The 11,800-nt window shown below is 41.3% G+C and overlaps 1 protein-coding gene across 2 annotated transcripts in view; it reads right to left on the bottom strand.

Moving 5' to 3' along the window:
- Positions 1–5,478: 5,478 nt before the first annotated feature.
- Positions 5,479–11,800, bottom strand: part of TSNAX (translin associated factor X) — a 43,633-nt gene continuing 37,311 nt past the window's right edge. For both annotated transcript variants that reach the window (XM_074948836.1, XM_074948837.1), the window contains exons 5-6: positions 11,538–11,662; positions 5,479–7,530 (exon numbers count right to left, since the gene is read on the bottom strand). In XM_074948836.1, the coding sequence (XP_074804937.1) occupies positions 7,153–7,530; positions 11,538–11,662 (503 nt within the window). In that variant the 3' untranslated portion in view covers positions 5,479–7,152. The remainder of the gene's footprint in view (positions 7,531–11,537; positions 11,663–11,800) is intronic.

The raw sequence follows: 11,800 nt of genomic DNA, 5'->3' as shown, positions 1-11,800 counted from the left end.
CCTGTAAGGGGCATAGCCTAAGTATACCTACACCTAACCAGTTCTTAAAAACCTTCAGTGATAGACTGATGACCTCCCCAACCTCCCTATGTAACCTATTCCAGTGCCTACCTCTCTCTATGAATTAGAAAACTTTTCCTAATATTTAACCTAAATCTTCCTTGCTGCAAATTAAGCCCATTACTTCTTGTCCTGTCCTTGGTGGACACAGAGAACAATTGATCACCATCCTCTTTATAACAACTTTTGACATATTTGAAGGGTATTATGTCCCCTCTCATCTTTCTCTTCTCTAAACATGCCCAGTTCTTTTAACTTTTCCTTCTAGGTCAGGTTTTCGAAACCTTTTATCATTTTTGTTACTCTCCTTTGGACTCTCTCCCATGTGTCCACATCTTTCTTGAAGTATTGTGCTCAAAACTGGATACAATGCGCCAGTAGAGGCCCCACCAGTGCTGAGTAGATTGGGACAATTACCTCTCAGTTCTTACATACAACACATAATACACCCCAGAATATTTGCCTTTCTCATAACTGCATCACATTGTTGGCTCATGTTCAATTTGTGATTCATTATAAACCCCAGAGTCTTTTCTGCAATACTACCTTCCTAGCCAGTTATTCCCCGTTTTGTATTTGTGCTTTGATTTTTCTTTTCTGAGCGTACTACTTTGCAGTCGTCTTCATTGAATTTCATCTTGTTGATTTCAGTCCAATTCTCCAATTTCTCAAGATCACATTGAATTCTAATCCAGTCCTCCAAAGTGCTAGCAACCCCTCCCAGCTTGGAGTCATCCACAGATTTTATAGAGTATTCACCATTCCATCATCTAAGTCACTAATTCAAATATAGAATAGATATAACAAATATTGAATGAGATACAACATACAATCAAAGGGGTTTAGTTTGGTTTTAAAAATTATTAACTATCCCCAGCTAGATTTCTGTTGGCAATGTCCTCTGGCATCTTGGTAGAAGTGGGTCTAGAGGAAGGATTACATGGAAAAGGTAGTGGCCTTGTGCAGTAGGAGGGAGTATCATGCCTACAGGGAAGAGTGGCAAGAAAAGCAAAGAGCTGTGGGACGAGTGAACAAATGGGAGCATGGTCCAACCAGATATCATAAGCCATAGGCGCTGCATTTTATTTTTCCCTGGGGGTGCTCCACCCCACTCCGCCCCTTCCCCAAGGCCCTACCCTCACTCTACCTCTTTCCAACCTTGCTCTATCCATCCCCCCAAGGCTCCTGCCCGTCGCTCACTGCTCTCTGCCCTCCTTCAAATGCCTCCCCAAGTCACCAAACAGCTGATCGGCTGATTTATTTTCGGTGGTACTTGAGCTCTTGAGCACTCACGGAGTCAGTGCCTATGTCATAAGCCTCGGCTGGGCAAACTACAGCCCGTGGGCCGGATCCAGCCCGTGGGCCGTTTTAAGCCAGCCCGCAAGCCGCACCACGCGGCTGGGCCCTGCTCCGGCTGGGGCGCAAAGTCGGGGCCGCACCATGTGGCTCGGCCCCTCTCCAGCTGGGGTGCTGGGTTGGGGGCTGCACCACGCGGCTCGGCCCTGCTCCAGTGCTCCAGCCAAGAAGCAAGGTCGGGGGCCGCACCACACGGCTCCCGGAAGCCGCGGCATGGCCGCGCTCTGGCTCCTACACACTCCAATGGGAGCTGCAGGGGCGGTGCCTGCAGATTGGGCAGTGTGTAGAGCCACCTGGCCGCGCCTCTGCATAGGAGCCAGAGAAGGGACATGCCACTGCTTCAGGGAGCCGCTTGAGATAAGCGCAGCTCAGGGCCTGCACCCCCTGAGCCTCTCCCCATGCCCCAACCCCCACCCCAGCCCTGATGCCCTGCGCGTCCACTGAACCCCTCAGTCCCAGCCCAGAGCACCCTCCCACACCCCAAACTCCTCATCCACAGCTCCACCCCAGAGCCTGCACCCCAATCCCAATTTTGTGAGCACTCATGGCCCGCCATACAATTTCTATTCCCCGATGTTGCCCTCAGGCCAAAATGTTTGCCCACCCCTGTCATAAGCTAAGCAAGGCCAAGGGGGGCAACATAGGACACTGGGCTTAATGAGCTGTCTGATCTTGTTTGGCAATGAAGGGCAGATCCTACGTGACAGAAACCTGTTTATTTAAATAATGAGGGGCGAGTGTGATTATAAAAGGGAAACCCTGGAAGGTAATTATAGTAAAAATATATTAGAAGCTGGGTTTAGAAATCTAATAGCAGGGGCTCAGAGTTCAGATCGCAGACAGCAGAGGTAAGGCACAATAGTACCAAAGTGTCAGCCTGATGGCCTATGGGAGGAGCTGGGAGAAGACACATGACATCAGTACTGGCCAGTACTCAGGGAGGCATTGACTGGCTGAAGAAGAAGTTGTAGGCAAACACTCCTCTGCTACGTTTTGCAAACAGGCCTTTAAAAGTGATGTTAAGTGGGGTAAAAAGAGGCTAAACTGGTGGAAAATGGTGATCCTGAATGACTCTACTAAACTAGAAACATGTTCCCTGCTTGCCAAACTTTACTTTGGCTTGTGAAGACTACAAACCTAAAAATAACCAAGGGCTACTTGTCTGCAGAAACAACCTGAGCCCTATCAGCCCATCCAGACACCCACTGTCACATGGTACAATGGTTGTAATAGGATGGAGGAACATTGAACTAAACAGACGCCCACCCAGACCCACCAGTTTCAGCAGCATTTCTCAAAACGGAGTCATGAGCAAAAACCAACCTGCATTCAGAGCCTAACAGATCTCTGCTTCTGGCAGCTGGAAGAGACATGCTCCTGCAGTGAGATGTTTCACCAAGGATGTCAGCTAGGATGGAAATGACTAACTCATGGGACCATCGTAGCCGATGGCTCAGGAGGATGGTGCAGCTCCTTCCAACCTGCTGGCCAGAGTCTGAGAAACAAACAAGTTAAGAAAGGGGAAGCGTCAGAAAAAGAATGAGGGAGCCAAATGGAAAGGGGAAAACAAGAAAGAAACAGCAGCAGTGGTAACCATATTAAATTTGGTATGTAACAAGCTTACAAAGACTTATGATTCACAACAAAGATTGTGGCTGCCAAAATACAGGTGGACGTAAAATGTTCTCTTTGTACTTACTAAAAATTGTGAACTGGGATCATTTCCCCCCCACAGGCTGTGTGTGAAAATAAAAACAAAAAAGTAAGTTTTGTTAATTTTTGGCAGAGGCGTAATCTTGCAAGCGCTGCTGCTCCATATGTGCAATTCCTATTGACTCCAATAGGACGCCCAGCACCTTGTGAAACCAGGCTTCATTTAGATGCCTAACTTTAGGGATAAGGATGGGGGGTGAGGGGGAGAATCCCCCTTTTCCTTTTCTGCAGCACCTTTTTTCAATTGAATCCCTTAAAAATCTGTTTCTTAACAAAGTCGTCTGGTTTCAAATGATTTGTCTAACTTTCTGCAAGTCACTCCTAACCCACACAACCCTCCCATGGTCTCACCTCACATCACCAGACATATCTAGCTTATTTTGCACCTCACCCTGATATCTTCATCCTTGGCTACCCTCCCCCACAGTCCTCCTGCCTTCATCTCCCTTTACACTCCACTTCACTTTCCTCCCACAAACACCCTCTCATTCTCCCCTTTTGTGACTCTCTTCTCCATCCCAGCAACAGAACAATTACTGTAATTCTTTTCATGCTGAAAAACTTTAAAGCTTCTTTTCAGAATCGGGCAAGCACTAAACTAAGCAACTACTTTCTTTTGATATAAACCTCATCTTCCCTTCCTCTCCATCTCCTCCCTTCTACTTGCCATCTTCCTTGCTCTGTTTGGTCTAATCTCAGATTGTAAACTCCTTGGGGCAAAGGCCACGTCTGCTCTATATTCCATAAAGCACTATATACATTTTGGGTACTGTATAGATACCAAGTTTAAAATGTATGTGTGTGATTATGGTAAACCTTGTGCAAAACCAAAATAACCAAGACAGCAAGTCGAAATATTATTACATGTTCTGTCAACAGGGAGCTGTTCTCTTACATAGCTTCACTGGCAGTTAAGGAAAGCTAGAATATGGATGGGTTTCTTTTCCCCATTGCAACTGCGTAGTTTCTGTACAAATGTGAACAAAAAAGAAAATTCACTTCTCTGAGAAAGAGGATTTTTAAAAGGCAGATGATTTTAGCACGCAAGACAGCCTTCATGAAACATCTGCTATGATGTCACCTTGTTCTGGCTCAATACCAAGCATATCAATGGCTCCACAGAGTAATGGGATAAGAAATGGGAAAACTGCCATTGCTTGTTTAGCAGCTTGTTTTGTTGATAAATGATGTCACTTTTCAAACAACTACAGTCTAATTGTTGGGGGGCGGGGGGAATATTTCCTTGAGCAAGAGGTTTGCAAGCCATTAGCTATTTCCCGTCTGTCATGGTGCTTTAATATAGCACACACACTTTGTTCCTACTAATGATTACTCATGGATTTGATTTGCTGGACAGGAGAGCCCCTAAGAGGCTTAAAAATCATGCCTGACGTCATTTACAAAAATTAAATATCTTCTGTAGCCATGCTGAAAGTTTATTCCAATCTCAAAATTGTTAAACCCAATATATATTAGGCAGAATGTGGAACTGTTCTTAAGAGACTGTGCAAAGAGAAGAATTGCTCCTTTTGTATTCAAAGGTTTCCAAATGCTTTAAAAGCAATGAGAGATGGTACTAGTGCAGTGGCTGTTCTGTGAAATATGGTACCCATTATGTGCTCATCAATGGCAAATGCAGCAGCTTGGGCTTTAGAATCTGTTTTACTGAAAGAGGGAAACACTGCCTATATGATCATTTTAATTCCTATCGGCTAGCTGCCCAGAACAGACAGAAGAGACTTCCGTTTAACATCTCGTGGTGCCTCTAGCAGTTCTCTCTTCATGGTTTTGCTTCAGACAAGTACATCTTACTGCAAGTTTTCTGAGAGATGTAAGTTCCATCCTACCAAAATGATGGAGTACCATACTCTCACCAGCTTCAACTGAAGCTCTAGGTATTCAGCACACCTGCATAATCAGGCTGTAGATACAACAGGCACAGCCACTTGGTACTGTTGTCTATTCATCCCTGAAATAAACTTGTCTTGCCATCAGAGTGTCAACTTCTTTAAGTGCTCTACATTTGACTATGCACATGGAAGGCCCATGTGCAGTCATAGCTGCATTATTATTTTTTAATTAGCAGGATAAAATTAATGGGGGGAGAAACAATGATGAGATCATGTATTGGTGAATGCCAATCATGAGGTACAAGTATGGGGAATGAGTCAGACCTCTGAATAAAGTCCTGAACTGTAAGAATGGAATGCACTCAACTATTACTAGTCAAGTATTCTCAAATAGGACTGAGAGGTAAAAGAACTATCATTCATTCACAATAACTTTTTAATGATTTTATTGTTCAAAAAAAGCACTTAAAAAGGTATTAAACAATTGGAAAATCACTCCTTTTTCAACTCACCAAATATTGCTTTACATGGAAACAATGGGAAAACCTGTGATAAACACTGTAAGTAACTGTTGTTCTGGTCATATATCAGATGACCCAAGTTAACTAGGACACACCATGTTAACAGGAAAAATATTGGCACTACTACATCATATGGAAGTGGAAATAAAAAACATGCAGTATTTTCATTTGTGCTTGAGGGGCCTATTTCCTGGAGTACCCTTTTTTTTTTTTAAGAGCATATTATTTTATCTGCTGTTTCCCCTCAGCATAATATACATTTTCAAGGGGCTTCCACAACTCTGGACACAAGTGAGAATTCAGATTATCTGCCAATGAGCTCAAGAATGCCAAACAGATGCAGGGAATGTGCCTGTCTGCCTTATTTTTATTGAAATTTCTATTTCATAATAGTATTAAGACACACAAGGCAACACATTTCAAAGGGATAAGTCACATCTCAGTTAAACACACGAGACCAAACTCTTTCTTCGCTAACACCAGTTCAACTCCACTGGAGTCCCTTGGGGTTCCACAAATATAGTGGAGGGCAGAATTCTACCCACTGTCTTTAACCATGTATCCTCTTAGGTGACAAGCATGCAACCAGCATCAAGCAACAAGTCTGTCCTACTGCTGAATTATCCATGATAAACTTGTTTGGCTAGGTTTCTGCACTTGTGCAAGAACAGGTCTATTCAGCAAACTAAGATTCTGCATCAGTTAAAGCTTTTATTCTTTAAATTTAAAACAATGCATTCAATCTTTTAAAGGATTTTCTAACTGATGCCAAAACAGTAAGGCAACAAGGCAGACCTAAAATAAAGCCGTGAGCCCTGAAATGGCCAGTATATAGCAATATTTACCAGGTTTTATGAGTTTTATCAGTGAGCAGAAAACTTTTAATTTCAGTTTCATGTTCAAAAATATTAGTCAGCCAAACTACAGGTTCACAGTACCTTTGGCTCTGCTTCAATTTCAGTTCCATTGAGATAAACATTTGAGTTAAGCAAATACGAATTAAACAATGGAGATCCAGCATCAGAGAAGTATGCTGAAATGGGCCTATAAAAACATTCTGATCCCAATAATCTATTGGATCAAAGACCAGGGTAGTTTAGATGCTGGGAGGTTGGGTTTGTTCTGCTCTGATTAAAACATGAGGCTACTGCTTCTCCAGGCTTTGCCTGCCCGCCCCACCCCATTCTGACATGGGGGTACACAGAAACAGGCTACACTAAGGTGTGGAGCCCAAGAGATATCTATGGGTAATGCAGAATCACAAAAGTCAATTATTCACAACCTGCTCTGAGCATCATGTGATCACTGAAGCTGATGCAGTGGCCCAGACAGTTTGAAGTGAGTCCATTTCACAGAAAGACACCAACACTGAGTGCAGCATTGACAATTAGCCATTATGACAGCACACAGAGGGGAGGAAAACAGGAGATTTCCCACAGAGGAGAGATTCAAATATTTGTTCACTTACACATTATGTTAAGGGTTTGTTTTTTTTTTTTTGGTTACAAGTTACCTTTGCAAATAATCTTGCTCTGCTAAGTAAAACTAAAAACATCACTACATAAAAGTCATGACAAGGGTCTATTGAAAACAAACCCAAATATTAACAGGCTTCCAACTGTACATCCCAGGGCCATGATTGTCTCACTGTTTTAGGAAAGACCCTCTTCTCGGTCAATCATTTCTGCTTTGGTGGAGAACACATCAGCCAGCATGTGCTTTGGGATTTCAGAACCCCGCACTTTTAATGTATAGCAAGCGTTCTCTACTTTGGCCAGAGACTGCTTCAAGGTATATAGTTTCTTAGACACTTCATAGGGTCCAGTGTTGCCAATATAGGAAAAACCATCATAAATCTGACGTAAAAACTGGCTCAGTTCAAAAGGGGTGTCTATATCACCATTTCCAACACTGTTAATACACATCCGCATCAACTCTCCTGTTAGATCAGCCACACCCAGCAGGTAATCGACAGGTGTTACCTTCAGGCTCCAAGTGCACAGCTGCTTATCGTATGGATTGGAGGAGGGCTGAGGACAAAACACAAGACAGAATATTGAAAAATAAAGAAATGGTGGTTTGCACCAGTTTAAACACACATTGTCTTAACTGGCATAACTGTAGGCCAACAACAATTGAAAAACGTTCAGTAAAATTAAACTACATAGTATTTCTGTATACTAGCAGGTTAGGCTTCAACAGCACTTTATAAATTCATTAACCCTTATATACACCTGTAAGGTACAAAAGTATCTTCTACACTTCACAGATGAGAAAACAGTGGCAAATGCATAAACAAACATTTGTAAACACTGAAGACAGAGATCCAGGCCCTATATCTACCATCTATATCTGTACACATAGTTACCAAATTTGTCTCTGCATATAAGTTTACTTGCATTTACATTTTTGTGCACAGACCTCAGGCCGCCAGGTTTAAAAATTTGGCCCTAACTGACCTGCCCAATGCTAGTGCAGAAGTCAATGTAAGAGCCAGGGTTAGGAAAAATAAATCCTACCATTTTGTAATACAATCCAGTATTTCAAAATGTAGTTACCATGAAAAGCAGGACTCAAGAATAAATGGATGTGTTGCTCTGGAATTTTCTCCAGATCCATTATTCTTCAATCTTATTAAAAGTAACCAATACCTCATGGAGTACTTGAAATAATGTTTTATCAAGAAGCGATTCTGCTCCTAAATCATATAATTTCTGTATATCTCTTCCCACATTCTATATCTCCAAGACATCTAGGGTATATGAAAAACTGATTTTTTGTTCTTAAGAGTTCATCTGCTGTTGCTACTTTTTCTCCACATGAAGTCAGAAACCCTGTATTTCTGACATCACAATTTGTTGTGAACGTGAGTAGGTCACAGAGGGTTCTGCCTTCAGCAGGAGCAGATGAACTCAAATAAAGAGCTGATTTCCTTGCAAATATCCTTAGTAGTAAGGAATATAAGAAGAGAACTATGAGAAGCATGATTTACAACATAATTTCTTCTAAATAAAATGGTTTTCCATGAGTTATCTGCAGCAGCAGAACTGGTGCTGTGCTCTTCCATGTAGAATTCCCAGTCTCCCTTATCAACACTTCAAACAGGACAAAACACTTGTTGCAGTTAGTGGTAGTATTTGAAGCCTGACCATTCTGAAATGTATTAAAATGTTAAGACATCATGGTTTCAAATTGCTCAGGGAAGGCAGCCCTTGAACATCTGTCTTCAAGATGTTTGCTCTTCTCTAGAGACATTTGCTTAATACTATACCTAGAGTTGAATTCCAGCTGCCTGGAAATGTTATGCAGCTGCTTGCTTGAGTGTTCAACTCAAAAGGCTAGCAATCTAAAGACACCACATATTACATTTACAGCATTTCTTTCAGGAGAAAGAATATTTATCGATGAAGATACTTGCACCTTACCCAACACACAGACTTCTGAGTACAATTAGGACTTAGTAATGTTGTGTTAAAGTGGCAAACATTTTTCCAGGAAATCTCTCAAACATTTTTGGCATTTTGGGCTGCTGAAGCATCACTGTCGCCATGAAATTTCAGCAACAATTTTGGGCAGAGGTATGTACAAAATGCAAAATACACTTTCATCTGGAAACTAAAGTAACATAATGGCTAAGACTTTTTTCCTTTGCGGCCTTTGAAAGGTGAGCTGAAAAGAGCAGGAAACACAGAGAGACATTCTGAAACTCTCTCTCTCACACAAACAGACATTGGAGATGGAAGGCAAGGGCAACAGGATACATAATGGCAGGCACTACAGTCACAGAGGGAGCCAAGGGCTCAGGTGGTGACAGAGGTTTCTCTTCCTGCAGCTAGGGGAAGAGTGCAGCATGCCTACAGTGCCAGTGGGAAGGGATTTATTTATTTCTCAATTCTGAACAACCTGACTGCAATACTGAATCTCTTTGTGTCCAGTTGACGTTACAAGAGTACTTTGGATCTGCTAACAGTGGTTCCACTTTCTCTACAATTGCTCAACTAGCAGTGGCATAAGGGACACCTCTAAATGGCACTGACCATTTTCACTAGTATATTCGTAACACAATACATACCTATTACTTTGCTCTGGAGCTCTTCCTGGGGAGTTACACAACAATACACTCCTTAATTTTCAGGATCCCATAAAACCTTTTCTTGTCCTACATATACGCAGCGACCTGTTATACTGTTTAATTTCTATGACCACACTTAGGGCTTGTCTTCACTATGGGGGTAAGTCAACCTAAGTTACACTACTCCAGCTACATGAATAAATGCACTGCGTCAACGGAAGACGCTCTCCTGTCGACTTACCTTAATCTTCTCTGGGAACTGGAGTACCGGGGTCAACCCGAAAGTGCTCTGAAGCCAATTTAGTGGGTCTTTATTAGACCCACTAAATTGACCCCTGCTGCATCGATTGCAGCAACGTCAATCTCCCCGTAGTGAAGGCCAGCCCTTAGAGATATGAATGTATTTACTGGCGTTTCATTCATGACCTTAACAGCTGGTCATTCATCCAAAAATTAAACGAAGTCAAACCCATGGAAAAATGTGTGCACTGTTACCCATGTTACAAAAGAAAAAAAATAATACTATAAGCTTTATATAAGCTTATAGTATTATGTTACAAAAGAAAAAAAATAATACTATAAGCTTTATATAAGCTTATAGTATTAATAATATTAATAATATATAGTATAATACTATAGCTTTATATAAGCTATAAACTTTCATCTCAGAACAAACCTGTTCAGTCACTTTCTGGAGGCAATGCTAATATCGCATCATAGCATGCTTAAGACTTTATTTTTTTTTCAAAAATTTTGGGGAGGAATTGCAGCTGTTTCTTTGGTTTCCAAATAACTGATGCTGATGACCCCCGGTATGACCATCCAATGTGGACAGCTACATACATCTTCATACAGTGTCATTTGAGATTCTTCTCTTTAAAGACTGCAAATGTCTCATTAGAACAGCAATTAAAGTGACATTAAGCATTCCCCACATCGATCCACTTTACATCCAAATATAAATTTTAAAAACAGAATGTTCATCCAAAGGCTGCGTAAGAAAGATTGCCAGGATGTATTTTGGCCATATACAAAATGTTCTATTTAGGGATGGGCAGGGGAGCGAGGAAGGGCAACAAATGGAAGATGCTGTATTAGGCATAGGAAAGCAAGGAAAGCAAGTCTGTTCCCTGGGGGAAGTTCAAGATTAATTCTAAGAGAGTTATCCATGACCTTGCTAGGACAGAGAACGTGCATTTTAATACTAACTGATTATAGCAAAAAAATTGCAAGTTGATAAAACTGTGACACAGGACAACACCCTTTCTCTTATCACTCTCTGCAGTTGGCTCCTGTAATTAGCTCATTGTTGAGCAATGGGACTTAATCAGTTGAAGTTACGGTACCCCTTACATTCATTTGCTTCTTCTATTTAGGTTCTTATGCTACCCCTATCAGTATGATATTTGAGTGCCTATTGGATATAATCATATAGGCAATATGCATTACAAAATTTAGAAAAGTTCCTCCAGAATTATCGAATGGTATGCTAATATACTGCCCCTTTTTCCCAGTGAAAATGGCTCAGCCTGGTCCATGAATAAAAGGCACATGCCACAGATCTAGGTTTTTTCTACTATCCATGAAAAACATGGTTCAGCCAAATGTTAAACCAGTACCTGGACTTACTTGACCAGATGCCAGTATTCTGTAACTTTAAAACCTCGTTAGTCCATTATGTTGTCAGCACTAACCATCTCTAACCAGCTGTAGGCTGAAGGCCTCTGCAGTTTGACTGACTTTTATTATGGCACCAATACATTTCCCTAGCATGTCGTATTACCAAGGAAATCACAACTATGTATTTATGAAGAGCCTGCTTCCTATAAATAAAAAATTGGAATGATCATCAGAAGCTGTTAAAATATGTGATAAATATATTAGAAACACTAAGTATGGGAAGGTTTCTTTGAAAATAAAAGTGGATAAATCCAGCTCATCACATGTGAACAAAACAATTCTTACCGTGTTTGTTTCTTCTTCGTCTTCCATTGTAAATATTAGCTGTTTGTTGATCTCCTTAACACTAATTAATGATCGTGTTTTGATGAAATATTGGAAAGACACTGCCTCTACATATTCCTGAAGCCCTGTAGGAACAGCAGAACAGTCAAACTAATGAAACTTCTCAACAGATATCCATGCTTACAATTACAAAAATATTTTAGAAAAGACTATTTTCAAGGTCACCTGCAAAAGGAAAGTGAAAATGGTGCAAAAGACAGAAA

This window comes from Natator depressus, chromosome 3, assembly GCF_965152275.1.
Source record: "Natator depressus isolate rNatDep1 chromosome 3, rNatDep2.hap1, whole genome shotgun sequence".
In the NCBI taxonomy this organism is placed as follows: Eukaryota; Metazoa; Chordata; order Testudines; family Cheloniidae; genus Natator; species Natator depressus.
Note: the sequence above shows the minus strand (reverse complement) of the source record. Positions and strands in the feature narration are given on the sequence as shown.